This window comes from Pteronotus mesoamericanus, unplaced genomic scaffold (genome assembly GCF_021234165.1).
Source record: "Pteronotus mesoamericanus isolate MK-2021 breed Mesoamerican mustached bat unplaced genomic scaffold, CSHL_Meso_final contig_347, whole genome shotgun sequence".
In the NCBI taxonomy this organism is placed as follows: domain Eukaryota; kingdom Metazoa; phylum Chordata; class Mammalia; order Chiroptera; family Mormoopidae; genus Pteronotus; species Pteronotus mesoamericanus.
In genome coordinates, this window is record NW_026555137.1 from 1,344,741 (window position 1) to 1,372,621 (window position 27,881).

General features: G+C 56.0%; 1 protein-coding gene across 4 annotated transcripts in view; it reads right to left on the reverse strand.

The window, feature by feature from the left end:
- Positions 1-27,881, reverse strand: part of NR5A2 (nuclear receptor subfamily 5 group A member 2) — an 82,985-nt gene that overhangs the window by 9,755 nt on the left and 45,349 nt on the right. For all 4 annotated transcript variants that reach the window (XM_054576548.1, XM_054576546.1, XM_054576545.1 and 1 more), the window contains 2 exons: positions 22,790-22,909; positions 16,306-16,453 (listed from right to left, as the gene is read on the reverse strand). In XM_054576548.1, the coding sequence (XP_054432523.1) occupies positions 16,306-16,453; positions 22,790-22,909 (268 nt within the window). The remainder of the gene's footprint in view (positions 1-16,305; positions 16,454-22,789; positions 22,910-27,881) is intronic.

Consider the following 27,881-nt stretch of genomic DNA (forward strand, 5'->3'; position numbering starts at 1 on the left):
CGGGATAAATTCAGCTTTCCAGCTAATCGAAAGGGGAAAACCGCCTCGGGTGTGATAAAATTTACAAGAGAGGCTGCCCAACAGTTCTTGTTAAAAATATCAGCTTAAAGGCATTCTTATTGTCTCTGGGATGAAGACTGTATTTGCATTTAATTATGTGATTTCAAACTTTTATGAACCTGGATCAAATATTAGCTTAGCCAGTTAAAATATTACTCGGTGTGCATCTGGCTCAGAGCCTGGCGCTGCGTGAGTGGCTCGATAGCGCCTACAACTTTCTCTCTGACTTTCTAAGGGATGGTTTCTAAGAGAACAACAGAGGTAACATTTGAGAATATAAACGTGCATTTAGCAGACAAGGTGCGATATTCGAAGCGCCGACTGGAAACCTGTGTGCACGCGGTGGTGCTAGTTGAGCGGATGCCTGCTTCTGGGCATCTGCACCCACTCAATCAATACTGCTCCATAATTCAGCACTGGAAAGAAATCCCTTTTTTTTAAAGGGCTCCCGTTAGCCATAGCGTGGTTGCATCGCCGAGAGCAGCTTCCCATCGGCCTTGCCCCCAAGGACCTGGCCAGCGTGTGTTCGCTCTTATAGGTCTCAGAGGTGGCGAGGGACCTGGGTTCCATCAGAGGAGGGACCGGGCTGGCAGGGAGGAGGGTCCACGGGGAAAGAAGTTGACAGGCAGCTAGAGAGCAGATGCACCTCAGACATGGCACCAAGGAACTGTCGCAGAAGGGACTGCCAAGCTCTAGACGTCACCGCTTGCTTCAGAGAACCTGTGTTCCGCACACCCTGCTGCCACGGGGGGTCGGGCGGGAAGCCTCGTAAGACCTCTCGCCAGACGAGGTCTCCGGTGGCTGCAGACCCTTCCCAATGCATCGTGAGGGGTGACGACAGGCCGCTGGTGCCCTGGTCTCGGGTCTCGCCCCGCTGTCTCAGCAGAAGGTTGCGACACAGACATGAGCATGACATACATGTCATTGGAGAGAATGGGTACCGATCGTCACAGGCTAGAACATGCACAGTCGGGTCAATACAGGGGAGTGTAAAGGGGGCAGGACCGTAGAACCCAGCAAACACCACGTGGTTCTGCGGTGCTTGCTGTTGGTTCACCGATGGAGATGTAGCTGCCGGGATGCGGCGCCAAACCCCGCGGCACATTGGGGCTTCATCTTTGGTTGGAAGCTTGGAGGATGCCTGTCTGTTTCCTACTCTGCCTCTAACTCACGAGAATTAGATTCTACCTCAAACCGGCCACAGAAGCAGAAATTCAGGGAATGAAGAGGGTTGTGAATGGGCATTTGCACCCACTCAATCTTTTTGAGAACCTAATTTTAAACACTGAAAACATTTCATAAGGTGTTTTACGAAATGTAAACGTAATGTTTAAACTTATTGTGTATGTCACAACGTCTGAGGATAACATATTTGCTTAGTGCTTTGGACTTATATCAAAGTCCTTTCCTGTACTGGTCTAACTCCGCCCAGCACTTCCGGCAGGTGCAGCCTTATCTTTTCTGAGACACACAGTGAATGAACGAGAGAACTGGGAGGAAGAGTGGGTACGTTAATGTCACATCGGATGCTCCCAGCCTCTTTGGACGGGACCTCATTGTGCCAACTATGGGACTCGAGAGAAAACAGTGGGCCGAGGTCACCAAAATTGCATCTCTCCACGTACACGTAAATTCAGCTTTTTGCTGTCAAGTCGACTTGTTGTGAATCAGTGAGGTTTACTGTACGGTGCACGCTCTGTTTCCACTTGTACTAAATAGTAATGCCCCACTCAGTAACATCCTTGCAGCTTTGAGCGCCTGTACATCTGTTCTATGCGCTGGGCATCTGTTCTGTACCACCAAAGCATTAGTTTTCAGTGTGTAGAGTGAGAGTAAAACTGTTCTTTCAGAACTAGATACACTTGTTACTGCTTGTTATGTCATTTCCCTTAGCTTATTAAAATTCAGCTCAGTAAGATCAGCGGTTGAAATAAAGGGGGAAAAAAAATCATTCAGCTAACCGATAGCTCCTCGGAACTGTCTGGGCTGTAGAAAGGAAAATCTTTGGAGGGAAGAAACAAGGGGAGAGCAAACCGATTACCCAACAAGATCATTAAAGCCAAACACTTATCAATTTTTTGCATAACTGAAATTAATAATTCATCCAATTGCTCAGGGATATATGCATTTGTATGTGAAAGACAGAAAATCCATACTACCAATGTGTCTCGTGTTTTTTAACCATGCAACAGAGGAAATAGCAGGAAAGTTTAGTTTAAAAGAGCTTAAAACATTTTGCAAAGGAAGCTATCCTTTAATTTTAGGGTTTTTTTTTTTTTTTTTTTTTTTTTTTTGCATGCCCGCACGGACTTTGCCAAGGCAGCGATTCTAGCGATACCGAAATACCTTGTATTGGATCTTATTTGTTTTATACAATGTTGCACTCAGTTCGGAGCCCTCTATAGGGAGGGCCCTAAGAACAGGTGGTCCCAATGCCTTTTCACACTCCGGTATCACTAATTTACGGGGTGGGAAATGTTCCCACTCTGTCGAGTTCCTGGTCTGTGCGCTTCCACAGCTGGGAGAAACGGAAAGCGGCGCTCTTACAGCGGTGAGCACGTGCACGTGCGCGCGCGCACGTACACCCCCCACGTACACCCCCCACCCCCCGACTGTCGGTCCCGCTCACACCCGCGCCCGCGGCCTCAGGACGGCGGCTCGCACTGGCAGGGCACACGCACCGGGCGCCGGGGCGGGGCGGGGGCCGGGGGAGGCCAGAGCCGGCAGCCAGCCCGGCGGACGGAAGGGGGCGCTGTGCCGACGACGCAGTGACCGTGAGGGGCCCGCTTGTGAAACATATAAACATCCAGTTCCAGCCCTTAAATAATCGGCGTAAATCATGCGCTACTGCAGCGGGGCCCCAGGTTAGTACTTAGGTTGGTGCGATTTCGGAGCATCCCCCCCCCCGCCCCCCGCCATACGGACTTCCTTCCCTTTTCCTTCGTTCAGAAGAAAAGTCAAACCTGATGATTAGGGAACGAAAGGGCCACGCCGGACCTTCGGGCCCCTCCCTCCGTCTCTCTGCGGACCATGCGCTCAGCCGCGACCACCTCTTTCTCACTGTTCTCAAGTCCGGCAAAGAGCGCGCGCTTCACGGCACGCACTTTAAAACGCGCTCAGCCCCGGCGGCCACTCGCCGGCTCTGGCCCGCGGCCTCCCGGGCGGCGGGCCGGGCGGGCCGGGCGGGCCGGGGGCAAACCTGCGGCCGGTCGGGCTGGGTTTCCCCCTTAACCTGGCCCCACGGGGCTGAGCGGCGCTGGCCTGGAAAGCCCCGCCGGTGCACAGCATCTGCTCCAGGTGACCTGCCGGTGGGACTGGCCGGCGGGGACGCTGTGACACTCGGGGCCGTGGGAGTGAACGTTCTCGGGGCGGGGGCGGGGGGCGCTGTGCAGGGCAGGAGGCACCGGCGCGCTCGGAGAGCGGCTCCGTGTGTCACCCGTGGGCTGGCGGGACGAAGTGCATGGGAAGGAGGTGCTCGGCGGCCAGGTGACAGAGTCACCACGACAAGCCCGAGCCAGGCGCAGAGGGAGGTTCCGCCCTCCCGCCGGGTCGAAAACCATCCGAGCGACACCTGTTACCCTCGGACCTCCGATTACACTTAGGCCAAGCACAGGGAAGCAGGTTAAAGAAAGGAGCAAAAACTGCGTGTGAATGAGCAAAAGAAACAGCAGAAGAAATAAATGAAAGTAAGATGGCAATTCGTGGTTGGATGGCGTGAGTTATTCTTACAGTGTTAACTGTGAGGGACCTTGGCGAGCGGAAACACCAACCCCTGCCGCTTTTCTGCTCCCCGAGGACCCCGGGCGGGACTCCTCCGGCAGCTGCTGCTGGTGTGTCCCCAGGCGCCGCCCGCGCCGGCCGAGCAGCCTCCCAGCAGCCCTCGCCGGGCCAGCTGGGTGGGACATCGTCCACGTAATGCAGGGGCCAGAGCCGAGTGGCCATTCGTTGTGTCCTCAGAACGGATGTCAAAGGGAAATTTAAAATTCCCTTCTACATTTCTGGTGGCATAGAAACATGGAAGGAAAAAAAACCCCAGAAGGTGGGAAAAATACAAAAGAAGATGGAACACTTGAAAAACTCATCACTGAAAAAAAAAAAAAAAAATCCTCCCTCTCCAAGCAAATCCACTCGCGTGCTCAGCCGCTTCGAAGCTTTTAGATGGTGTTCGGGGAGGTGGGTGTGCTCAAGGTTTTTGTTTGTTGTTGCTGTGATAGTAACAAAAACTACTTTGACTCTCCTTCAAGACTCTTACATGAAATGCAAACAACAAGCAAGGGTCAGGTTTCTACCTTCTTCCTAAACGTATTGTCTCCAAAGACAATTTTTGTGACTGGGGCTTGGAGCCGGACCTGCAGAGGGAGACATGGAAAAACTTCATGCAGATTTCCAATCAGGAAGCAGAGTGTGTGTGTGTGTGTGTGTGTGTGTGTGAGAGAGAGAGAGAGAGAGAGAGAGAGAATGCATTTCACTGTGCGTCTGTTTTGACACTGGGGATTCAAGCCTTACGGCTTCCCGGGCTCTGATTCACGACTTAGGGGGGTCTCCTTGGGCAACCGCCCCTTCCTGTGGACAGACCGATGCGAGGCGGCCTGAGGTGCCCGAAGCCTACGCCAGCCCCCAGGCAGGCAGGCAGACACTAGGTTCTGTTTTCCCCGTTCTTGATTTACATGCACTAATTGGTAGCTAATGTGCTCCCCAAGGCAAATAAAGGTATTCGTTGCTGTACAAGCCCCTATTTCCGTTCCTCATTGTGTGCTTGGAAAGCGAATTAAACTTTGTACCTGCGCGAGTCTGGGGCTGGGTCCCAGGGCTCAGGCCTTCTTTCGGCCGCTGGGCTACGCTCCCTTGTTTTTCAGTCATCCCTCAGCGGGTGCTGAGCATGTCAATCCAGGAAATGGTAGCCTGACACCTACGCCCACGGGCCGAGTGGCTCCAGGGAGACAGTCTCCACACAGAACGGGTGGCCTTGCTCTTTAAGACCATTTGGGCAAGGCTGCCCTTGTTTTGAACAACCACGAGGTCCCCTGTCCCTGCCCCGCGAGTGTGGCCCTCTCTGTTCTTCCATGTCAAATAAAGCCGTGCGTTCTAAACTCCGTACAGTTGGCCGGTCGGACTCCGCAGTGTGTTGCGTCGGCCGGGGGGACCCGTCCTGAAGCGTGCGCCTGGTTGGCGGGGATGCGAGGAGGCACGTGCCCCGGCAGCGGGGCTCTGGGCTTGATGTTCACAGTAAAGAAAGCTCGCTATTGATTTTTCTGTAGCCGCTTGTAACTATTATAGTTGATACATCAATGGCAAAGCAAAGCACAGTGTTTCACCAGAGGCAGAAAACCAGGGGATTTGTGACGCTCGGACAGCAAATCATGGCAGAGGCTCAGGAACAGACAGATGGCTCCCGCGAACTCCCAGCCCACGGCTCTCCCCGAACGGCTGCGCGGGCCTCGCCTGCTGTGTCCCAACAGAGCAGTGCCACAGGCCACAAGACAACGGGCCGTCCTCCAAGGGAGGCCGCTTTTCCTCCGCGGCGCGGGGGCGGGGGCCCTTCCCTGCGTCGCACCGTTTCCCCTTCCCCTCCCCTTCCCAGAGCCCCACGTGAGAGACTTCAGGGACGCTCCGCGCGTGGGCCACTCCCGGAACAGCGGACCAAGGGGGAGGAACAAGGGACGAGGGCTCCCGGGGGGCTTGGGCAGTGGCCGTAGGGGTTTTGGTGGCTGGGCCAGGGAAGGGAACCAGGCTGCTCCGACTTCCGCTCCAGCGGCCCAGGCTTCCCAGAAAGGTACCGGGAGTCCCGTGACTCACAGCTGACTCTCCGCTTGGATCGGAGACAGCCTTAAAAAAATGGCCGGGGCGCCCTGGAGGCCTACGTGCCGCCTCCCAGAGCCTTTTAAAACTCTTGAATCAATAACAGGCCTCTCCATCGGTGTGTTAGGTGACTCCCTCCCCTGGCCCCCTCCACCACCTTCCTTGAACACTTAACCACATTTATATACGCAGGGCTAACTCTGAAAGAATTACACCTGGGCTGTACTCTTAGTGTTTAAGCCATTTCATGAGCATCTTGTAATCAGTCCATTAATTACCGAGCTTTGAGCACGGCCGGAAGCTCGCTCCCATCCGATGTATTAATTATTTAACAAGGAGCCGTATTTTTAAGTGGTGCTGATAATCATCCAGGGTTTTGCTGCTAGAAACATAGAGGCATTAAATATAAATGATACTTGCTCATGTCCAGGACTGTTTGTCTTTCTCCCAGACCGAGGCTGGTGACGGACGAGGTTTGCCTGTGAACTCCCGGTACGGGTGGCACGACGTCCCAGTTCCTGCAGGAAGTGTCCACCAGGGGTGAGGAAATAGGCACCGGGGCGTTAGTTTCCCACTTGACCTCGGTTTCCTCTGACGGGTCAGGCTGGGGCAGGAATGAGCTGGGAGAGCAGAGAGTGCTGCCGCGAGCTGCTCGATACGCTCCCCCACCCCCGCCCGGATGAAAGGGCCATGCGCCCGCTGCCCGCCATCCCCCCACCCATCGCCACCCATTCACTCGTCCGCGCACCCACCCCGTGCAGCTCGAACACCTACTGTGTGCTGAGCTCTGGGGTACAGGCTTCAGATAAACCAGGCAAACCCTGACCAAACAAGCCACTGCGCAGCCAAGCCGGCATCTTCAAAGAGGCAACATGGAGGCCCCCAAGGATCAGCGCGGGTGTGCGTGCTGGACCTGGTCGTGGGGGACTGCCGGGTGTCAGGACCCCCGAATTCATCTCCAGCTGCATGCAATTCTCCTCAAATTCCCAACTGGTTTCCTGTGGAGTTACCACAAACCCACCCTAAAACATACATGGAAAAGCAAAGCGCGAGGGTCAGGAGGGTTGTTTTTGAAAGAGAAGGCAGAGGGCCTGCTCGGCCAGGTACCGGGACCAATGACAGGGATGCTTAAAGCGCGTGAGTCACACGGAGGACCCGTCCGTCAGGCCCGGGGGACAGCCTGGGGTCCGGAACGCTGTCCGCCCGACAGGGACCCGGAGGGAAAAGGCCACGTGAGGTTCAGAAGGGAGGGGGCCAGCCTCTGCGCAGCCAGGCCTGCGGACGCCGGCGGGGGCAGCAAGACCAAATACCATAAAAACTAGGTCTCTGCCTCCTACCGCACTCACCCAAAGTCACTTCCGGGCGTGTGCGGAAAGCCTGGTTTGAACAGGTTTGGGAAAAAGATAAAGGAGAATGCAATTTGTGACGTTTACGGTAGGATTTCCTAGAGAAACTATAAAAAGCAGAAACCAGAACATGGCTGCTTCTGCTTCTGCGAACGAACAGATAAATGAGGTGAAAAGCCAATCTAATCTCATCGAACCTAATCTAATCCAACCTAATCTAATCTATTGAAAGGGACCTTCGGATGTATAAGGGGCCTTATTATCCCTTATCGCAGTAAGATAATAGATTCCAGCGGGCAAGGACCGGAACAGGTACTTCAGAGAGAGACAGACCCAAAGAGCCGAATCGCACTTGTCAGCAGAATGCGGACTGACACAGACAACAGCGGCTCGGTCCTGGTGCGAGGAGATGGAGAAACGGGGGACCCCATGGCCCCCCGTCCCCTCCCCCTCTGCCGTGGCCAGGAGTGCCACGAAGCGCAGCCACCTGGAGAACGCTTCGGTGATTTCTAGAACTGAAAGGACTGCCCAGCCAAGCCCGTACGGGAAGACACGTAGGCAGAGTTCCCCTTAGCATTGCTTGTAATGGATACCCAGCGGCCGGAGCCCGGATCAATGCATCGGGGCACGTTCGATCATGAGCTCCTGTGGGTCAGGGAAACAGCACCCAGCCTCGGACCAGGAGCCAGAAGGGTGAGTGATGCTGTTTTCGATCCTGGAAGCCTTGTTTTTTTGTAAGATAAGCACAGGCTTCTGCAGCCCCCTCTCTGAGAGAGGAAGTTCCTTGAAGTTATAATTAGAAATGATACTGTTACAGTATCCCCACACCCCCGCCCTTTCGATACTGTCCTGGACCGACGCCAGCACATGTGGTTATCCAATTTGCCCTGGAATTGCTTGTGGCCAGCAGGAACAACAACTTAAAAAAAAAAATTTTTTTGAAGACATTGCAATTTATGAAAACTCTCTCCTGCCTATGAGCATCAGAAATATACTGAAGGTTTTATGATGCAAGTTTTATCTTGGTGTCCTGGAAATACTTAAAAATGCGCACAAATTCACTGTTTGAGCTCCATTTCCTACTCCCCCCCCCCCCCCCACGCAGCCCAGCCCTTGGGCCTGAACTAGCAGTCTCAGGAAAGGGAGCCTCTGGGAACCGGCCACGTGGCGGTGCCCTGGTAGAGGGTCCGATTCTGCTCACCACCAAGACTCGTGAGGAGGTGGGCGCTTAGACACTGGTGCTTCTTTCCTCCAGTGAGGAGATCCGCACAGCGTCCGCAGGTCGGCCTGGGAGACAGACACCCTGTTGTCTCCGCGGTGCTTCTGACTCTGCAGGGACCACACGAGGCTGCTCCTGAGACAGGAGAGGCGGCCCGGGGGCGACCCCACGGGGCATCTGGGGGCGCTGGTGAGGCGCGTTGCTACCCCTTAAGAAGGCACTTTCAAGGCAAAGTATCAGAGCCGATGCCCAAGGATCCAGTTCCCTCCGGATTTCTGACGGGTCTAGCCGGAGGGGCTGGTATCATCGCCGTGACAGGCTGCCATGGGGTGCCACGCATGGTCTCCCCAGCAGCGGGCAGTGCATGGGAAGCGCGGGGAATCTCTGTTCCAGCGTCGGTGGAAATGGGAGTGGCTGGTGCTGCTCGGCCTCCAGGGTTTGCTGAGGGGATCCCAAACGCCACGTGTGGGGGGCTCTGCTCCCCGAAGACAGGCACAAATGGTTCTGAACGCAGAGCACGCGCTGTCTTCCACAGGAGCGGGGCTCGGTGCATTTCACCCAGAATGAAAACGGAGCCGGCGCAGCCCCGCTGCAGGGCGCCCGCAGCGGGGGGAGACACCAGGGTGCTTCCTCAAGGGGCGGCGGGTGGTCGGCGGGGCAAGTGGGGGTCTGTCCGGGAAGTGGGCGGGGCCTTCACACGGACGCCTGCGCGGCAGAGGCCCTTGTGCCTGGCTCGCCGCCCAGGAGGCGGCTGGCGCCTACCACGCCGCCCCGGGACCCTGGTCCCCACTTCTAGAGGACCCGGGGCTGCGGACTCCAAAGCCCCACTTCTCTGAACTAGGAAAACTGTTTGAAACACGCACAAGTTCAGGTTTGGTGTCCCACTCCACGTGGCTCCTTGAGTTTCAAGCTAGTACTATGAGGAGGGGAGAGACTCTGTTAGTGTTATTATACAGTTACTACTATCAGCTACTGATAAGACATCGTAGTATTTTGCTTAAAAGTTGCAAAAGAGCCGAGTGAATTTCTCTAAAACTTTTTAGTTCTCAAATTCTGACAACTCCCTGGGAAGGAATCAGTTCTCCAGGACTTCCGTTCCAAAAGAAACAGGCTCCTCTATGTGAAGTCTTTCCTGTTCTCTGTCTGAAGCCGTAATTTCTATTGAGCCGTTAGTTAGATTTAGAGACTTGAGTGTTAATAAGTCGGAACGGAGGGTGTACAAGCTTTTTTGTAAAGTTAACCGTAGAGAATTCCCAATTCTAGAAAGTCGGGCGGTGGGGGGCGGGGGAGGCTGAAGCACCCCGGAAGTAAGCTCTGTCCCGGGAGCAGGCATCACCCGAGACTCCACCAGACAGAGGAGGGCTGTTTCTTTAGCTTCTGACTTCAGTTTGATTTTGAGACGTGCGGTAGATAAAATAATTGGGAAGTGGCTTGCGTTGGCTTCCTATGGCACATTTCAAAGCATCCAAGGTCCTAATGGTGCCTTCGGTTAGCCGGTCAAACACTTCAACCTGTGGTTTGGCTCTGAGTTGCTAGGGCAGTCGCCGTGGATGCAGGCAAGACCTTCCTTCTACAATCTGCCCACTTATACTAAGAGGGGCTTCCCATGACAGAGCCTCTACTTATGTGAGTATTTTTTTTTTAAAAAAAGATTTTACTTATTTTTAGAGAGAAGGGAAGGGAGGGAGAAAGACAGGAAGAGAAACATTGCTCGACTCCCTCTCCAACGCATCCCGACTGGGGACCAAACCCGCAACCCAGGCATGTGCCCTGACCGGGGATCGAACCGGCGACCTTTTGCTTTGTGGGACGATGCCCAACCCACTGGGCCACTCTGCCAGGGTGGCCCTCCAGCTCTTACTTTCTGACAACAGCCCGGCCTCTAAGGAGGCCTTCCTTTAGGGCAGGCTGTGCACAAAGCACCAGGAGCTTACTCGGCGACGTGACATTTGCTGACGTTAAAACAGGGGCTTCCAAAGGGGATAATTTATTAGCACCATGTGCCGAGGGTTGTGCTAAGTTCTTCGTAAAAATTATTGCATTGAGCCCGCCCTTCCCGCGTTTTCCAGACCCAGCCCAGGAGGCTCCCGTCCTGTGTGGGACAGACGGTGGCCTCCGGTCTGGCTCCGAAAGCCTGGCTGGGAGCGGACCCCTGGCTGCGAGGCGCGAGAGCCACACTCCGAATCTGGTCACGGTCTGTAAAACTGCTGTCCCCTGTGAAGCTACGTTGGTGAAGAAACACCTGCCCCTTGCCAACACGCCTCGCCCAACGGGCAGCGACGCCGGGACGAACAGCTGAGGCAGGGTTATTCCAGGCATGCTATCTCACACGTCACCAGGACAGAGCTGGATGGCGCAGCTGGAGTGGGGTCGCTCCCCCGGGGGCGGGCAGCGCCGCCCGATGCGAGGTCGGCACTCTTCCCAGGTCACCCTGACCTTCACGAACAGCACAGAGCTGCCTGTGCCCGCGTGGGCCCGGGCGAGCCACTGCGTGCGTTGACTAGGAGAGATGCCGTCAGCCACGGCGATGGCCTTTTTAGATTTAGGTCAAGGGGACAACCGAGGAATATCTAGACCTGATTTCGGAAACAAGGCATAGGCAGCGTCTCCGGAACAGCGGGGACCCAGGTCTGAGCTCCTTCCACTGTGCTCACTCTGGACATTTCAGCTCAGACCCTGACTCACGGACAAGTCGCCTCACTGTGCATCTCTGTTTTTTCACCCAGAAACCAGAGGGGGTGGACTTGGCAATGTGGCAGGTCCTTTTCTAAGGTACAGCTCTCACTGACCTTTCAGGCTGAGGCCAGAGGTTCTGTAACAATCTGGGAAGCGGTGGGGGCAGGCTCTGGGGAGGTGACCCCATGCCCAGTGTCCCAATTCTTTTGCTCCCCCGCCCGTCAGGTTTGTGTGACTTGAGAAAGATGCTTTTGCTCACCATAGAGGCTGACGCCATTCATGTGCAGAATGTGCACGAAATCAGCTGAGTGGAGACAGCTGGACCCTGCGGGCCGGGGGGTGGGGGGGGGGAGGGCGTGGCATGTTGTGTTTTGGACTCTGCTCGGTGCGCAGTGTCTGCTTTGGAACAACGTCCCCAGGGTCCACAGTGCTGTTCCGAATCAAATTGTGGGGACCGTGCTCTTTGGAAAGACGGCACGCTGCCGGTTCTTACATCGTTCTCTGCAATGGTTTTGCACACGGCAGCCGTTCGGTCTGTTTTGTGAAATTTCATCTTTCAAGGAGATGAAGGCCATTAACGTTCATGCTTGTCCGTGGTGCCTGGCTTGGGCCGGTCTGTTTGGAATTTAACTCTCTTAACCCAACAGAAGCTGAGCTCAAGCCTGGACTTGCTGGGATTTATCAGCAAACTGGCGAGAGGGTTTAACGGGTGACTCAGCTGTGAGTCACGGGTGGACTGAGCCCATTTTAGAAGACACCTGAGGCCCAGAGTGACCCAGCCTGCAGGGTCCAGGCTGCCACGTTAACCGTCCAGGCTCCGGCGGTCAGGCGGGGACAGGGCTGAGTTCTGAGCTTTCAGAGCCAGGGACGCTGCTTCTAAGCCGGAGGAGCGTCGACCACAGCGTCTCCTTGTTGGCTGTGCCCAGTGTAGCAGACCCACCGGTCTCTGAAGAGCCATCTCCCTCAATAATAGCAGTAGTTAGGGAAATGACAATATTAGTATTAACACCTAAAAAAATAATAAATAGTTGAAGGCATAAGCTCTTCAGAAATATGCCTGAATAAGTGCTATCTGGGCAATTACATTCTTGTGCCAGCAGATAAGAAATGGCCATCCCTTCTTCTGCGGCTGTAAGTACATATTGATTAAGTTCAAAGTTAGAACTCCAAAATGAATTATCTCTGGTCCTTGCTAAACTGCTTTGCTCACTGCAAGGAAAAAAACCCCCACACAACACCTATTACAGTGCATTTAATTAAGACAAGCATCAGCGTTATGTGCCGTTATTTGCTTCTGCCGACTCTCCATGGTGTGAGTATTGAGCGGCGGCCTCGGCTGAATGCTAATCAATGCTCCCGGCTGTCCTGCACTGGCTTCCATCGCCGGGCGGGCTGACCTGCCAGCCGTGCACCTGCCGGCCAGGCGCCGCTGCGCAGACGTGGGCAGGCGTTCGCTAGCGTCTAGCGAGTGTTTTTCGAAGTTAGAATATCACAGAGGAGAAGGTAGAAACAGAGACGAGATACGACGGGTAGGGAGAGAGCCCCGGGCGTCTGCTTTGCTCACCTGACCTCCTGGGGAACCAGGTAACCGACACGCCTGGGCGAAGGCGTGGAAGGCCACGCAACTTTGCGGGCCCGTCGGTGAGAGAGCGCGTGAGCTGTGAGTGTGAGCGAGCGTGCGCGAGGGTAATCACTCTGAACTAGAGCTACGGCACGGTGATCCTGAGGCAAGCGTCGCCCACGCACGCTGCCAGGGGACCAGGCGGCGGTTTGGTGAGGGCATCTCATGGCGTGACCTTCCAGGCGAGACCTCCCCAAGGCCCGCCCCCCGGGCGTCGGCCCCCAGGAGGGCGGCCCTGACCTGCGCTGAGGTGATCCACGCCACATTTAAAACTTGGATATTTGGGGAAGCAAAGAGCCGCCATGGTGACCCATGACCGTCTTCTCCACCCATTTTACTGCGAACGGGATTCTGCCCTTGCCACGGGGCCGCACCCCTTCCCACCGGCTGTGGGGCGCTGTGAGCAGCTCGCCGATGGGCGTGCGTCCGCTGGGAACAGTCATGCCAGCATCACGGGTTTTAGCCACGAACATTCGCTCGTCTCTCTGCACGTTCGCCTTCCCAAAGAGCTCGTAAGTAAACACGCCCACCCCGCCGTACGTTGGGAGCGTGCAAACTGGTCACGGGGGAGTTTAACGTCGAGGAGACACCTGTTGGAGAGTTGCTTGGAAAAACCAGTCCCAGAAAAATAACCTGCGCTCAACATAAGTCTTTTTGACTGAACTGCCCCCAATTATATATCACAAACACCTTTGGGAGAGGCTTTGCTTTGAGTTGAAGATGCAATCGGGCTACCTGTGCATCGCCTGTATCAGCACTGTTTCCCGAGCGCCCAGCGAGTGCCCAGCACCGCGCGGGAGCCCGGGATACCGCGAGGCCTGGGCCCGGGGAGCAGGGGCGAGAGCAGGACTTCTCCTGCACAGAGGCCTGTAGGGAGCCGGGTAGAGCCCACGCCCGACGCCGGAGACTCGGCCCCGAGCGACAGCTGCATCGCAGGCCGGGAGACCCCGAGAGAGAGCTGGCTCCTTCTCTAACGTGGCTGGGACCAAGAGGCACCTCCAGGAGCCCTGGCCGGCCAGAGAGAGGGCACCTCATGGCGAATCGAGGCAACGCGTCAGGGGAATCGGAGGCACTAGGCCCCCAGTCCCATCTCTCTCGCCACGTGGGAGCCCGGCCGCATCCCGCCGTGGAGTCTCCAGGCTGAGAAAACCCAAAGGCCGGCGTAGCGTCTGAGGTGGCAAAGCCTGGTCGCTGGGAGCACGTAGGCCACGGTAACATCCCCACTGGGCTGCAACAGGGGCGGATGCGTTCAGATGCTGCCGTAGGAGCACAGGGCGCGCTCCCGGCGCTGCCTGTGTGCTGGGGACCCCGGCGGGGGCGGGACTCGGACCGCACCGCGTGGCTCACGCCCCGGACTCCTCTCACCAAATCTGCCGGGAGGCGCGGCTCACCCTCTCACCCCCCTCCCGGCCTCGGAGGGGTCAGCACAACCTCGTTTTCCTTCAGGATCAGAGAGGTTGGGCTGGGGTCTCAACATTCCGGGTTCCAGGCGTGGGGTGCCAGGCTCAGGGGGGTTGGGGGACAGCAGGTCCTGGCTGTGGACCTGGGCGTGGCTTCCGAGCTAACGCAGGCACTTGGGGGCCAGCCTGGCGACCTGAGGGTTCATCGCCTGTGTACTTCCACCACGGTGCCCCCCAAACATTGATTATTTATTGTTTCTATGGGGGAAAGAGTCTTCCCTTCACAAATTGGAAACTACGCAAACTTTACTGCCGGTTACGTTTTATCTGCTTCTCTAAAAATAAACTCTTGGCCAAAACCATTACCCCTGATCTGAAAGCCACGTTTTCCCCCTTCTTTAAACAGTAGGCATAGTTTTGAGGGGCAGTCAGGCCGGGCAGTCGCTCGTGCGTGGGCTGCTGAGACAGCGCCCTCATTAGCTCGGACAACGGATGGCGGATACATTCGTTCAACAGGAGAAGGCGGGGGTGGGGAGGGCGGGGAGGGGAATAGAAACAAGGCCTGCCGCTCCCTCTGAAGGCCACGCGGGAGGTCCCGAGCTCCCCTGCTCCGCAGCGTTGGCAGAGGATATACTAATTTTGAAAAACGATGAAGGAAAGATAAAAGCAATGGAAACTAAACACAGCTCCTGGTTCACCCCTACTCCTTCAGATGAACACCGGGATTCAACGAACTTAAAATACCGTCGACGGTGAGGGAGCTCTCTCTAAGTGTTTTACCGCCGAGATGCTGCGCGATTTCTTAACCGTGTATTATTACCCCACTTGCCATTCGATTGCTGATCAAATGCACGAGTGGGAGAGATGCGTATCTTGCCACAACCCAGACTGTTCGGGGCGATTATGGCGGGCAGGCCTGCGCTATCGTCCTCTTCACTTTTCTAAAATCCGTTCCTGGGTAAAAGATGGAGATTTGCTTGGCTAGAACTTTCCTGTTTATTGTGGTTAATATAGAAACCACACAGGATTCGGTCCCGGCATCATAAACCTTTGAACACTCCATCTATGAAACCCTGTTGTCTTCTTAAATTTTCAGTAACATTTCTCTCCTCTATATTTATCACATTTTCCAAAATATAAAAATGGTCTTTTTACTTTAAATGTTGACTACATGTGAAAAATTAACTCTGGTTCTATTACTTCAAACTAGTCCTTTATTAGCAACAGTTGTGCAACAACGTCAAGAAGAATTTCCAAACCAAAGTGCCCAATTTGGAGAGTAGACACATCTGTTTTACTTTGCCGCTTGTTTTATTTTATTTCTTAGGCTATGAATTCACAACTCTCTTATAACTGAGGACTAAAGAAAAAACATATGTTGGTCAATCTGATTTCTGCCATTTTTTCATTCAAGGGAAGTTGCCTCCCTCAGCCGCCTGCCAATAAGTAATAAATGGACTTGGCAAAAAGTTTATTTAAGTTGGCTTTATTAAGCCAACAAAATGCAGAAATCAAGTATGGGACAGGCAGAAAAATCTGTTCCTTTGAAGTCAATAAAAATCCATCTCCTTAATCCTTTTTTTATTGCAAGGAGTGGTGATTTTTCTCCTCTGACTCACTGAGAACCTTGATTTGGCTGGTCTGTCTTGCTTAGTTATCTCTCCTCCAAAGCCTTCCTGAAGGTACACCCTTCCCCCTCGACAACGGGCATCTTTTACACGAGCATAGTGGTGCCGCTGGCTGTAAACACTCTCTAGTTAATCCTGGTGGAGACCGAAGAAACAGGCTCTTAATTACTCCGCCTTTTTACAGGCATAAACACAGCAGCAGGTAGCAATCTACAACGCAAGAAAGATGCACAGACCCTCAACGGCAGCAAGGTGGCCAGAATTTGATAAACCGTTAAACCATCTGTCACGGCGTCGGGCTCCTGCCACCTCCTCATCACGACCACTGAGGAGGAGGGCCCGGGACCCAGTCTCATAACTCCTCGTCCGCACCCCAGCCTGCCTGCCGCAGGGCACCATGCCGCGCGGACACGCACACGTATTCGCGTTGGGGCACTTGATGATTTGGACAGACGGGCGGGATCTCGATGGCAGAACAAGAACACGTATGATGCCCCGGGCTTGGCATCAGGCGGGAACGCCTGGCTGGACGTGGTACGAGAACAAGGTTCCTTACCTAAACTAAAGAGCACCAGGAATTTCAGACACACGAACTCCCGCTGGTCGAACTGGAGGGAACGCAGCTTCGCTACCAGCTCCTGGGCGTGGCTCATGAGGCTGTTCAGGGTGGCCCCAGCTTGCGACGCTATCACGGAGTAATCCACCTGCAACACAGAACCACGGTGCTAATGACAGTCACGCTCAGGCAGGCAGCCTTCCCGTGCGGCCCTCGCGCCGTGTGGGCACCGCCGGGTGGCCGTGCAGATTCCTAGCAGGTGGTTTTCTCTGGGGACAGAGCTGAAGGCACCGCCTGTCATTATAAAGGCACCACGATTATTCTGATAAATCCAGTCATTTTGATAGCTCTGTAGGGAATAGTTTTTAACTAAATTATATATATACCCCCTTATCTATTGTGAGATGACATTATCACACAAGAGTAAGATTTTAACTCTCATGAATAAGTTCGAAGAAAAATACGCTGTCCATCCAAAGAGAACTAGGACGGGAGGAACAGGGAGGCAGAATATTTTTCTCTGCAGGGGCTGTGTTTTCAAGTCCTCCTCGGTCGAGGTTGCACGCTTGTGGGTGCCGCAAGAATCCCATGTAGACTAGCCTTCCTCTTGCTGCTTCCGAAGAAGCAACAGCTATGGCTGTCCTGTGATCATGGGCCCATCCCGCCCTACAGGCAAACACGATCTTCTTCATAAGGACTTCTCTTGACTGAGGAGACAAAACCCAAATAGCTTTTTTCCTCTTTCGTAAGAACTGGCGCAGCGGCGCACCAACCTGGGATTCCTCATGGAGGCACAGAAGGTTCCGTTCATAAGAATACGCCGTTGGGGTGGCTGTCAGTGACCAATCATGTCTGGGGGGGGGTGCCCAGTTGGTACCTGGCGTTCTGTCCGTTTTTACCAGGGTGCTCTGGGGCCCACGGACTCTTTCAGGTGCATTTAATATTGCAGAAGCAGCAAACCTGTCTGGGAGGTGAGGGCTCGCGTGCCGGTCAGCTGGAGCAGGCGGCATGAAATTTTTATATTTATTGACATTTCATTACCATAATTGACTGTGCTCGCCTCTCTAGGAGAAGGCGCGGGGCCGCCTCCCGAGCAGGCGAACAGCTCCCTGGAGGAGGATTTGCAATTAAAAACAAGGCAGAATGGATTTTTTTTTTATTGTGTAAATATGATGAGTTGAATTTTCAGCTTTCACTAGAGAATCCTGGGTGTACAGAAACGTTCTTCAAGAGCGAGGAAAATTATGAGTCCGTGGAAAGACGACCCCCCAAAGGTGTCAATCAGTTTATATAGAGTCAACTACGCATGAAAAAGCCACAGTGAACGCGTCCGCTGGGAAAGCCACAGCAACAGGCCCGGCAGGGTCCCGCCTGTGCGGGGCGCGCGCAGCCTGTCCCGGACGCCTGAGCACTAGGGGTTCTAGGAGCCCCTTTGGCTTCTGTCTCAGGTGTGCGAAGGAGGGCCGTGCATGGGCAGCCTGAGCCTCGAGCTGGGGGCAGGGGGACACGGTGGGGCACCCGGTGACCAATGGCCCGGCACAAAAGGACACATCAGCGATCACTTTGTCAGTTCCCTTACGGAAACGCCTGCTCCAAGGAAGTTTTTCTTACATTCAGTGATGCCTAGCTCTAAACCTCTTCAACGCTCTACTTCTGGCTCTAACTCCTCCAGGTCAAGGCAACATAGGCCCCACAGGGAAGCAAACGGGACGGGGGAGGGGGAGGACAGTCAGGGCCGCAGAGGCAGAGGAAGCCTGGGAGCCGGCGCAGCCACTTCCCAATGGAGTCGTGGGCAAGGCGCCCGAGCCTCCGCCCCCAAGAGCCCTGGAGTAAGGCTGCTAACTAAGCCAGGTGCTACCACGGCGCCGGCACTCCGAGACCATCAGGCAGACCTGCAGCCTCCTGCGCACACAGCGCCTTTCAGTCAGGGCCTCCGGGCAAGTCCGGACTGAGGAAGGGGCACCAACGCCGCAGAGACGTTGCTGTCAGCTTTAGGGCGGAGAGGGGGCTCATTCAGTCCTGTGCGTCGCCCCGACAGGCGCGCAGTACGTCCAGACCCTAGAACTTCGTGCTTGCCGACGGAGTACATTGTAACGGGAAGGAACCTAACTAACTGATTTGTTATCACTGAGACGGGCTGATTATAAAATCTGATGTGCACGCAGTTCTAGCAGGTGTGAAGAGGTGTGTCGGCCCCTCGAGTTCATCCGTGCCGACAGAACACCGCGACGGTTTCGTGGGACTGGGTGCCCGGGGTCGATGGGCGTGCAGCACCTTTAGAGCCATGCGTTTCCGTCCGCGCTGACGGGAGGGCTTAATCGTGCTTAGTAAGTGGGGGCACTGGTAACATTCCCTTCACGGATAATTTATGAAACGGCGCAGCTCTCACGGAGGCCAAGTGACGTAGGCCCAGCCCGGCACCCGCAGCCATGACTGCCGCGCATTTCACTGTGAACGTAATTACATTCCTGTTGTCAAATGCGGGGTTGGCGCTCGTTTCCGGAGCAGCTGGCCTCGCCTTGTATGTACGTAGTAAAATCAACTGATTGCCCCTCTCTCACCTCATCTTCGTGCCACGAGGTTCTAGGCAGGCGCTGAAGAACTACAGGCAGCTCACGCTGTCTGTCCCCTTTGCATAAACCCACGCATCATGAGGGTAGCAACGGTTCTAGGTAAACTGCTTTTAGTCCTCAGAGCCGGACTCTGGGATGAGCTGAGCGTTGGAAGATGCCCATCACTTTAATTCGCTGCACAGTAACAGCAGACGGGGGGGCTGCCCGCAGACCCTCAGGTGGTGGTGCAGTGGCCGGTAATTAGCTGCAATATGCAAATACTGAAAGCAATCTCCACACCAAGGACTCTGTTGTTACTTTATACATGTTTTGGGTGCATTTTGTTTTAAAATGCTGGGTCGAAGTGGATCCTGGTGATAATTCTAAGATACTACACGTATAGGATTGATTGGGACAACGCTTACTGTTTGTGATCATCATTGTTTCCGTTTTTGCTTGACCAGGTTATTTAGTATCTACTTATAGGGATGCATGGTTGACAGGCGGAATAAAAACACACTAGCTAACTTGAGGGCTGGGCCGGAAACTCAATGTGAGACACCGAACCCCCGGTTCCGTTCCGGGCGTGGGTGCCACCCGGCGCAGCCATTTCCGGTGCTCCGGCTCTGAACGCATGTGAGGAGACGACCCTTCAGACACAGATGGGCGCCAGGCGGGTGAGGGGGGGCCGTGCGCGCTTATCTCTCTTCTCTCTTCAGGCTCCGAGCAGCACTTTCCTGGAAGTGCCCCCACTTTTGAAATTCTGCCTCGTCTTCTCCTCGGCTGGAACAAACGTACTGCGTTCTGTGCCGCGTGCGGCGTTCAGTGGTGCAGACTCCGGTCCGGGGAGCACTGGGGACCTGCCCCCCTCGGCTCCTCCAGCACAGCTGCCGTGGACACGGTGTGGGTGCCGCGTGTGCTTGGGGGGAACACGGGGTGCTGTCTGGGGTCCCCTTGGTGGCCGTGCCATGGCACATTTATGATCACTGTGCATGAGTCTTAAAACATGCACAGAAACGTTTTCAGCTGTTCTAAAGGGATCACCAGGGCAGTGCAGGGAAGTCTAGAAGCAAACCTGGACATTTATTATGCGTGATCCGGGGTGCTGTGCTGGGTTTCTTCCGGCTGCACCTAAGAAGGGAGTGGGCGGGGTTCAAGTTTTGCCAGGAAATTCCTTGTCACCTAATCTTGGGAGGGAACCTTGGTCAGCCTCTCCCCTCAGGGACAAGGCACTTCCTTCTGGATGCTGAGGGGCAGCTTCGAATGCCCCTCAGGTTCCCCAGGACCCCCTCCCCTGCACTTTCCTCCCACCTCCCCTGAGCCGGGCTGCGGGGCCATCCTGGGAGAGGCCGGGGTGCCCAGCCCCGTGCAAAGGCCAGTCATTCCCCCGGAACACGCTGCACCTGTTGCCACTGCTGGGCACCTTGGCCTCATGACAAGGAGCAGGAAATGGCAGATGTGGGGCGTAAGATGGGGGGCTGAACGCCCTGGGTCTTGAGTCCAAGTTAACATGTTCTAATTAAGAAAGGAGGTTCGGGACACATTTGGTTAGTTCCAATCCAGTCCGCTCCGCTCCTGTGCTCACGTGCCTGACACAATCAGTGCCAGACAGGCGTCTGGGGATATGAAAGGTGCCCAGCAGCTGGGTGAAAATACTGTCCTCATTCTGTTAGGAAGGCCGCGTGCTGTGCTGAGTCTTCCTCTGTCGTTCCCATCCTAAGAGACTGCAGGGAGCCCAGAGATCTGTCTAAAATGCTTTATCTGGCTTATTCCATGGAAGACAAGACTTGCTTCAGAACGTCCACAAACGGGAACGTCTGGTTGAAGGACTCCTTATTGGGCTATTCACCTGGGCTGGAGGGAACGGGGCGGGGGCGTGGGGGCGTCGACAGAGCTGCGACTCACTGGGGCAGCGAACGCTCGCCTCGCCACCAGCATCGCAAAAACCAGGCGGGGTGCTAGACCTGTGCCGGATGCATGCAGGCGACCATGCCATGAGGCACATAAATGCCACGTCCCTGTGGTACATCTGAAACTAACAGAGCATTTGATGTCAACTATACTTTTAAAATAATTTTTGAAAACGGTGGGGGGGGGGGGCGGAGAAGAAAGAGGTAGAAGAACCGGGCTGCAAGGGCAAAGGGAGGAGGCGACCTGCCCCCACCCCCCGAAGCGGGCCCCTCCCCCAGTGGCATGGACAGATCCCCAGGGGCAATGGCCGATCCCAGCGACTACAAATGGCATCTGTTCCTGGACTGTTCTTGGTTTTGAACAGAGAGACAAGAAATGCACTTTCTCTACTTTTTAAATGGTAATTACATCTACCCAGGGGCAGCACTTAAGGGAAAATGAAATGTGAAATAAGGAATATTTCTAAAGAGCCGGAATGAAAGTGCTCTGAGAGAGAATGGCAGAAACCATTTCGTTTCTGAAACTCAGGAGGAAATGAAATCACATTAATTTGTGGGCTGAGTCCTGTTCTTCTAATGCAGCTCCGAGCCGGGCGAGGGCGGGAGGGGGGCTGCGAGGCAGAGCCGGCGATTAGACGCTGGCCGTGGGCACATTCCCTGCAAAGGCCGGGTCACGGGGTGGAAGCGCCAGGCAGACATGGAACACACAGCCGGGGAGACCCACTGAGGCTCCACTCCCTGATCGAGCGGCTTTTCTGGGGGAGACGCGGGAGGCAGGGGCCGGCATTGCTGAAGAGGCCTGAACTGATTCCATTTGCAAAAGCTCCGGGACAGCGCTTGCCTTCTACTTGATTGGGAAAACGCGGTGTATTTACCGGCACAGCACATGGCGTGGGGACAAGCCTTCCGCTTCCAGATCCGCGCCGCCGGGGTTCCGCAGCAGCAGATCATTTACGGCTGCCGTCCCGGGTGCTGGGTACAGGGCGGCGGAAGCGTGGCTGGACGTTGCCGCCACGCCTGAGTAGGGACAGTGCCATCCACCGACGGCACCGCGGTGACCCTCGCCTTTGTTTTAATAACACCTCGCTTACCGGAGGGAGGGTCAGAAACGTGAGGGCGCGGCCGAGTCCCGTACGGTCAGAACTGAGTGGGTGTCTGCTCCCCCAGGGCCCACCTGTCTCCCCTGTCAAGTCTGCGCCAAGGCCAGCACCGACCACGGTGCGTGACGCGGCGTTCTCGGGCCTCGGGTGCATGCCGCCTGCCCTGCTCTGTTTACTCCATTCAGACAGCTCTGGTCTCTGCCCGAGTAGAGGGTTACCTATTGGGGTTATTTACTGTCCGCTGCTCCGTGCGGAAACCCTACTTCCCATGAGGGCACCCACCTTTCCCGTTTCGCTCGCTAATACGAGACGAAGCCCCAGAACAGGACGTTCCACAAATAGTTGTTGACAGAAAAAACACCTCTTCAAAAGGGACTAGGAACCAACAGTGTTTTTTCTTTCCATCCTTTCTTCTTTTAGAATGACCCCCAAAACTAATTTTTTCTTTTTTCCTTTTGAACGACAACCTGCTCTTGAAAATGAAACCTGTGTCCTTCTTGCTCTCCTGCCGGTTTGTCACATATTTAGATTAGATAGGACCTTTGACTCCATCTCTTCCACCTCAAACCTTAGGGGTTCCACAACTGGTTTGCTAGCCGCTGACACACACGTGAAACAAGTGTTGGTCGGTTACGGTAGAAGCAGCTCGAGGGAAAAGCCCCGCGTCTCCTTGTTCACTTTGACCCGGCGCCCGTTTCGACCCTTCGGAGCCCGCAGGCCGGCTGCGGCCGTGTCTGCGATCACGTCCTCTCGGTCAAGTTCAGCCGTGACCACCGGGGCGGGACCACCGCGCGGGCCGGCTTTCTCCGTTGCCTGCAGCCAGTCCCACCCTTCCCAAGCACAAGAGCGCTCCTGAACCAGTTGCGTTCCTGCTGTTCTGAGCACGCTTCATAAAAAGACACTTCCCGGCCTCTGCACTCACTTGTTGCCCGGTAACCAGGAAGATGCACCCTTCCTTCCCGTGAGCCACCTGCCGGTAGACGTGGTCGAGAATCAGGAGCTCGCTCCAGCAGTTCTGCAGCAGCTTCATCTGGTCATCCACCTGCAGCAAAAACGGGAAAGACCAACACGGTTACGCACCACGGTGGTGTTTCTGCATACCCTTTGTCCAGCGGAGAGCCCCCTGTAAGCGGGGAGGTCTCCGCCAATGGCCGCCCAAGAAGGGACGCGCAGTGTGTTCGGCACCGCTCCTGAAAATCACAGTTTTCACCTGGGCAAATACTTTTCCGTCCACCTAGAAATGCTTACGTGAAGTATTTATAATTGGGGCGCGGCCGGGGAAAGGGGCTCCGGGCTCCTCGGACCATCCTCAGCAACCCCCTTTGGGGCGGCCCCCGGCAGCGCGAGCTCAGGCCTCCGGAGGCTAACTCCGCGAGCCGGGGCTGAGACGGACGAGGGCCCGCGAGCTGCTGGGCCGGGAGGATTGGCACAAAACACAGCTGGCGGGCCAGCCTTGGTGACTTTGCAGATGGAGGCGCCCTCCCACGGTTTGCTGTCAGTTTGCAGAACCGAGCGTCCCTGCGGTGCCAGACTGCGCAGAGCCGTGCGGCCCTGCGGTCCCCCGCCGGTGCGTGAGGACTCCGTTTGCCCGTGAGCTCCCTCGTGTGTACTGTCTGTATCTGAGCAACGGGCAAGACGCGGTGGGCCTTCCATCCGCACTGCCTCGCCCTGCCGGGGACCGCACGCATGCATCTGTGACTGAAGCACACCTGAGGGGCAGTCCCCAGCCCCATCTCCGCCCATCGCCCTGGCGATGGGTGGCGGCTGCCTCTGTGTGTTGGAATCTGTTCCAGCCAAAGGCCCGTGTGTTGCAGAGGTGGCGGCCGTGTCTCGGCAGGCGCTGCGTGTTCACAGACACGACACCTGGTGACTGTAAGGTTCCGGCGCTTTTGTGCCTGGCTTTAGATTTGATTCGCGGGACGCGCCTCTGGAGGCCGCAGGCCCGGCATCCGTGGGGGGCCGTGGAGAGGGTCCGCGGCCTGCCCAAACTCTCCTCCGCTCACACGCGGGCCGCCTCCAGCTTACGCCAGGAGGCGCTGAAGTTTTATGAACCAAATAAATTTAACTCTTAACAGATCCCTTGTTATGTGGCCGCGCCACGGCACTCTGGATAGTCGGATGCTTCTTAGGGAGTTTCCGCTCCCACCTTAGCAGGGACATGGCCTTGTGGCTGCTTCCGTGAGCCCAGGACTCGGGGACCAGGGTCCCCGACTGGGAGTTGAGGCACAGCCATCCCACCTCCGCCTGTGAGAGCTTGGCTAGGTCCCCGACTTCTCTAAGCCTCATTGTCTCACCTGAAAATACAGGATGGTTCTCGTCCTGAGGGGAACGTGAGGTTTTAGGAAGGAAATTCCCTTTGTAAAGTGTGAAACTCTATGCCAAACGGGGGGACACATCTATCCGACGGACAAAGGCCGTTGCAGAGCCGCAGCTCCAGCCGGGCTCTGTGCTCAGGAGGCCTCGACATCCCCGCCAGCCAGGCGGCTGCGACCCTAACAGCTTCGTTCGCTGAGGAAGCAGACGTACCGGCGCCCGGCCTGGGCCGTACGGTGAGGGGCTCGGCGCTGCCCCTCCCGTGCGAACGCCCCTCGTGGGGCAGTCTCCCCAGGCGCCGCTCGCTGTTTCCGCGGGGAGTCTCCAGGGTGCTGTGCGGTGCCGCCCGTCGGACAGGGGGCAGCCGTGGCAGAGACCCACTGAAACGTCCTCAGCCAAGAGTCGGCACCAGAAGCCACGGCCCCGCATCCTTGCCGCACCAGGTCTCAGCCCCAGACCAGGCGGTTCCAGGGACCGCCTGCCTCGGAGGCTGGGGGCGCTTTCCAATCAGGGCGCTCTGCTCTGCGGGTTCCACTGCGTTCTCAGGACAGCGGACACCCTGTTGGCATCGTACCTGAAGTGTATCGGCCTGCGCGGGCAATACGGCTCCGTGACGTATTCTCTCCCGTGACGTGACGCTTCAGTGGCTTCCTTAGCTCTCTTTGCGGGGAGCCCGACGATCCTGCCCTTTGCGACAGTCTCCCTGGAAACAGTTCCCGTGCATGTTCATGTTGCAGATAATTTCAAGGTGGGTGGGAGAACAGAGGGTCCCCACGGTGCCTTTGGGGGCTCCTGGGGGCACGCCAGTGTCTGAGCCCATTTACACAGCGAGCGCATGTCTGGTTTCCTCTGCGCAGGTGGAGGAGGAGCGGAGCGCGTGCCCGTGGCCGCGCCGACGGGAGGCGAGCGCGAGGGGCGGGTGGAGCCTCCGCGCAGGTTCTCCGTCCTCTGTGGGCCGCGACGGAGCCCAGCCTTCGCGGGACGCCGATCCTTCCGGTTGCAAGGTAAGAGCGGACTTTTCCTGGCCGCCTGTTTTTTTGGGATGCTGCGCATATACCGGCAAATGAGGGTGTCGTTTCGTGTCACGCTCAGAACGAGAGCGGGTGTCCAGGTTTCGGTCCTTCTTGCTGACTCTGTGTTTGGAGGGAGAGAGAGAGAGACCGGCCAGCCGTCCAGGCAGGAGGGAAGAAGGTTCTGTTCTCCTGAAGCCTCCAGTCCCTCACTGGGGACTGGCACTGTCCTGCCCCCCTCTGCCCAGGTCCAGGGGCGGGAGGCGGAGGAGGACGGGCTTCCCAAACTGGCTTGCTTCCCGGTCCCTCTGCCGCTCCGGGGATCACGGCCGCAGCGAGCGTCTGCTTCCCGCGGTCGGCGTGTGGCGTTCGGTGGCGTACTTGGTGCTTGGTGGTGCGTGTCTTCTCCTCTTCCTGGCGTCTCCCCGAGGGTCTCTGTGACGGCCCCGTGTGCACGTGTCCTGTGGGGGCGCGGTCACCTGTCTGCATCCCTCGGGGCGGGGCCGGACGGCCGAGCTGCCGCGGGTGCAGCGCCTGCCCCGAAGCTGGGCAAAAAGCAGCATTTGAGAAGCGCTAGCGAAGCGAAGGGACAGCGATCGAGCTGCCTCCAGGCCTGCACGTTTCCGCCCTTCCCTGTGCGGCCCCGGCCTCGGGCCCGGGCGGAGCGAGCGGCCGTCCAGTCTGCAGCCGAGGGAGGCCCTGTGCCGCGCTGTCCTGTGCGTGGGACCCTCCGCAGGGGCCCTTGGTGACACCTTCGTGACTGACTATACTTTGAACACCCCTCCCGCGCCACTGATGCCTTGTTTTGCTGCTCTCCGAGGAGGTGTTCCACGCCAACTTTTTGTTTCATTATTTTCCATAATGGATTATGTCACCTCTTCTGTTATCTGGGAACTGGCGGGGACATGGCTTTGCAGGGCGCTGGGTGACACAGTTTTTATGTGGCTCTGAATGAAAGGACAGGGTCAATTTGATGAACAACTTGTTCCTTATCTCGAGATAAGAAGTGTTGGTCATTTAGAAGATACTTTTTCTTTATAAAGCAGAGTTGGGGTGGGGGAACAGAAGAGAAACAACCTGGATCTTGGAGTAAATTGTTCACATATCAATGCTGTCAATAAACAATTTAGGGGGGACATTTGCGAAGGGGTGACCGATGGCATGTTACTCCCTAGAACTTAGCAATTACCAACCCATACAATCCTGCATTATCAGCTGTAATAAAAGGCAGGCTTATCTCAGAAACCTAGTTACTCATCGGAGAAGCTATTTAGACTGACGTTGTAGACGAGCGTGGAAAGGCACACAAGCCTCGTATTGTTATGAAGCTCGGCTCCCACAACCCAGAAGGTTAATCATTAGAAACGTGCTCTTTCTCATAAGAACAGGGCAGTGGGCAAGCAATTAGAGGAAGAAAAATGTGTAGATCTTTCTCAAGCCCACGTCTAACTTGTCAAAGCCTTTTTGGCTGCTCCTCTCTTTTCCTTTCCACCGTCCAGCCGCCCAGAGTCACGGTTCCCTGCGCTGAGGCCTGGAGAGAGAGACGCAGAGGGAAACGCTCTGCGGGCAAGCACAGGGGGCGCACAGCGGGTGTGCGCCCACTCTTACGTCTGGTCAAGGAGCCTGGGTGCCGGGCCTCGGCGGGGAGCCTCGGCGGGACATCGGTGGCTGAGACAACCGCCGCCTTCAAGGACAGGAGGCGGAAGCGTGCAGTCCCCAGTTTACAGGGAACAGGTGCTTTCCGGGGGTCACTTCCTGGGGGAGCTCCACGCGCTCGCAGAGGCCCCTGAGAAGGGTGCGCCTAAGCGGCTGTCGCATTGTGAATCACTCAGGGAACGCGATCTCGCGTAGCCCCTGTGGGAAATCTTGGGACTAAGGACTTAAGATGGATAGAAAGATTCTTCAGAATCATTACAAGTCCAGTCCAGTTGTTGTTGTTATTATTATTACGTTTGCTTTCTGGCAAAAGTGAAACAAAAATTCCTGGAGGTGAACCCCCATTTCGCTTTTGTAAGGTTTTTCCTCTCACTGGTGACCGAGAGTGGGAAGGGAGGGAGAAAGAGAAACACTGGTGGGCTGCCTCTCACATGTGCGCCAACCGGGGACTGAACCTGCAACCCAGGCCTGTGCCCCGACCGGGGATCGAACCCACGGCCTTCCGGTTCGCAGGATGATGCCCCTCCCGCTGAGCCACGCGGCCAGGAGCCCCGTTTCTTTTATACTCCCACGTGTGACGACGGTGACATTAACAGAGGTCCGTGCAGAAGCACGGAGGGGAAACTAAACCGAAGCAAATCAGAAGCCACCCCGCCACCCTCAGTGAGAGCCTAGGGGAGCCGGCAGACGGGCCACCGCCGCAATCACTGCTGTGTTCCCAAAGTGCCCCAGGACCGCAGATTGCTACAAAGTCCAAGAAAGAAAGGGCTTCACATGAACAATGATTAAACAAGCTCGAAGAACAATACTGCGCAAGAGAGGTAACAGCCAGGAAAACTCCCTGCCAGTTGTCGGAATACCTGGCGGTTTACGGCAGCCGCCCTTCCTGGCTCAAGATAACAGACGTGGGTCCAGGGGACTTTGCTGTCAACACGTCGCCTGGAGCGGAGCGGTTCCGGCCTCTCTCTGCGTCCCCAAACTCCCTTCGCATGACGGCAGCAGGAGGCAGGGGGCTTTAACTCCATGACACCCACC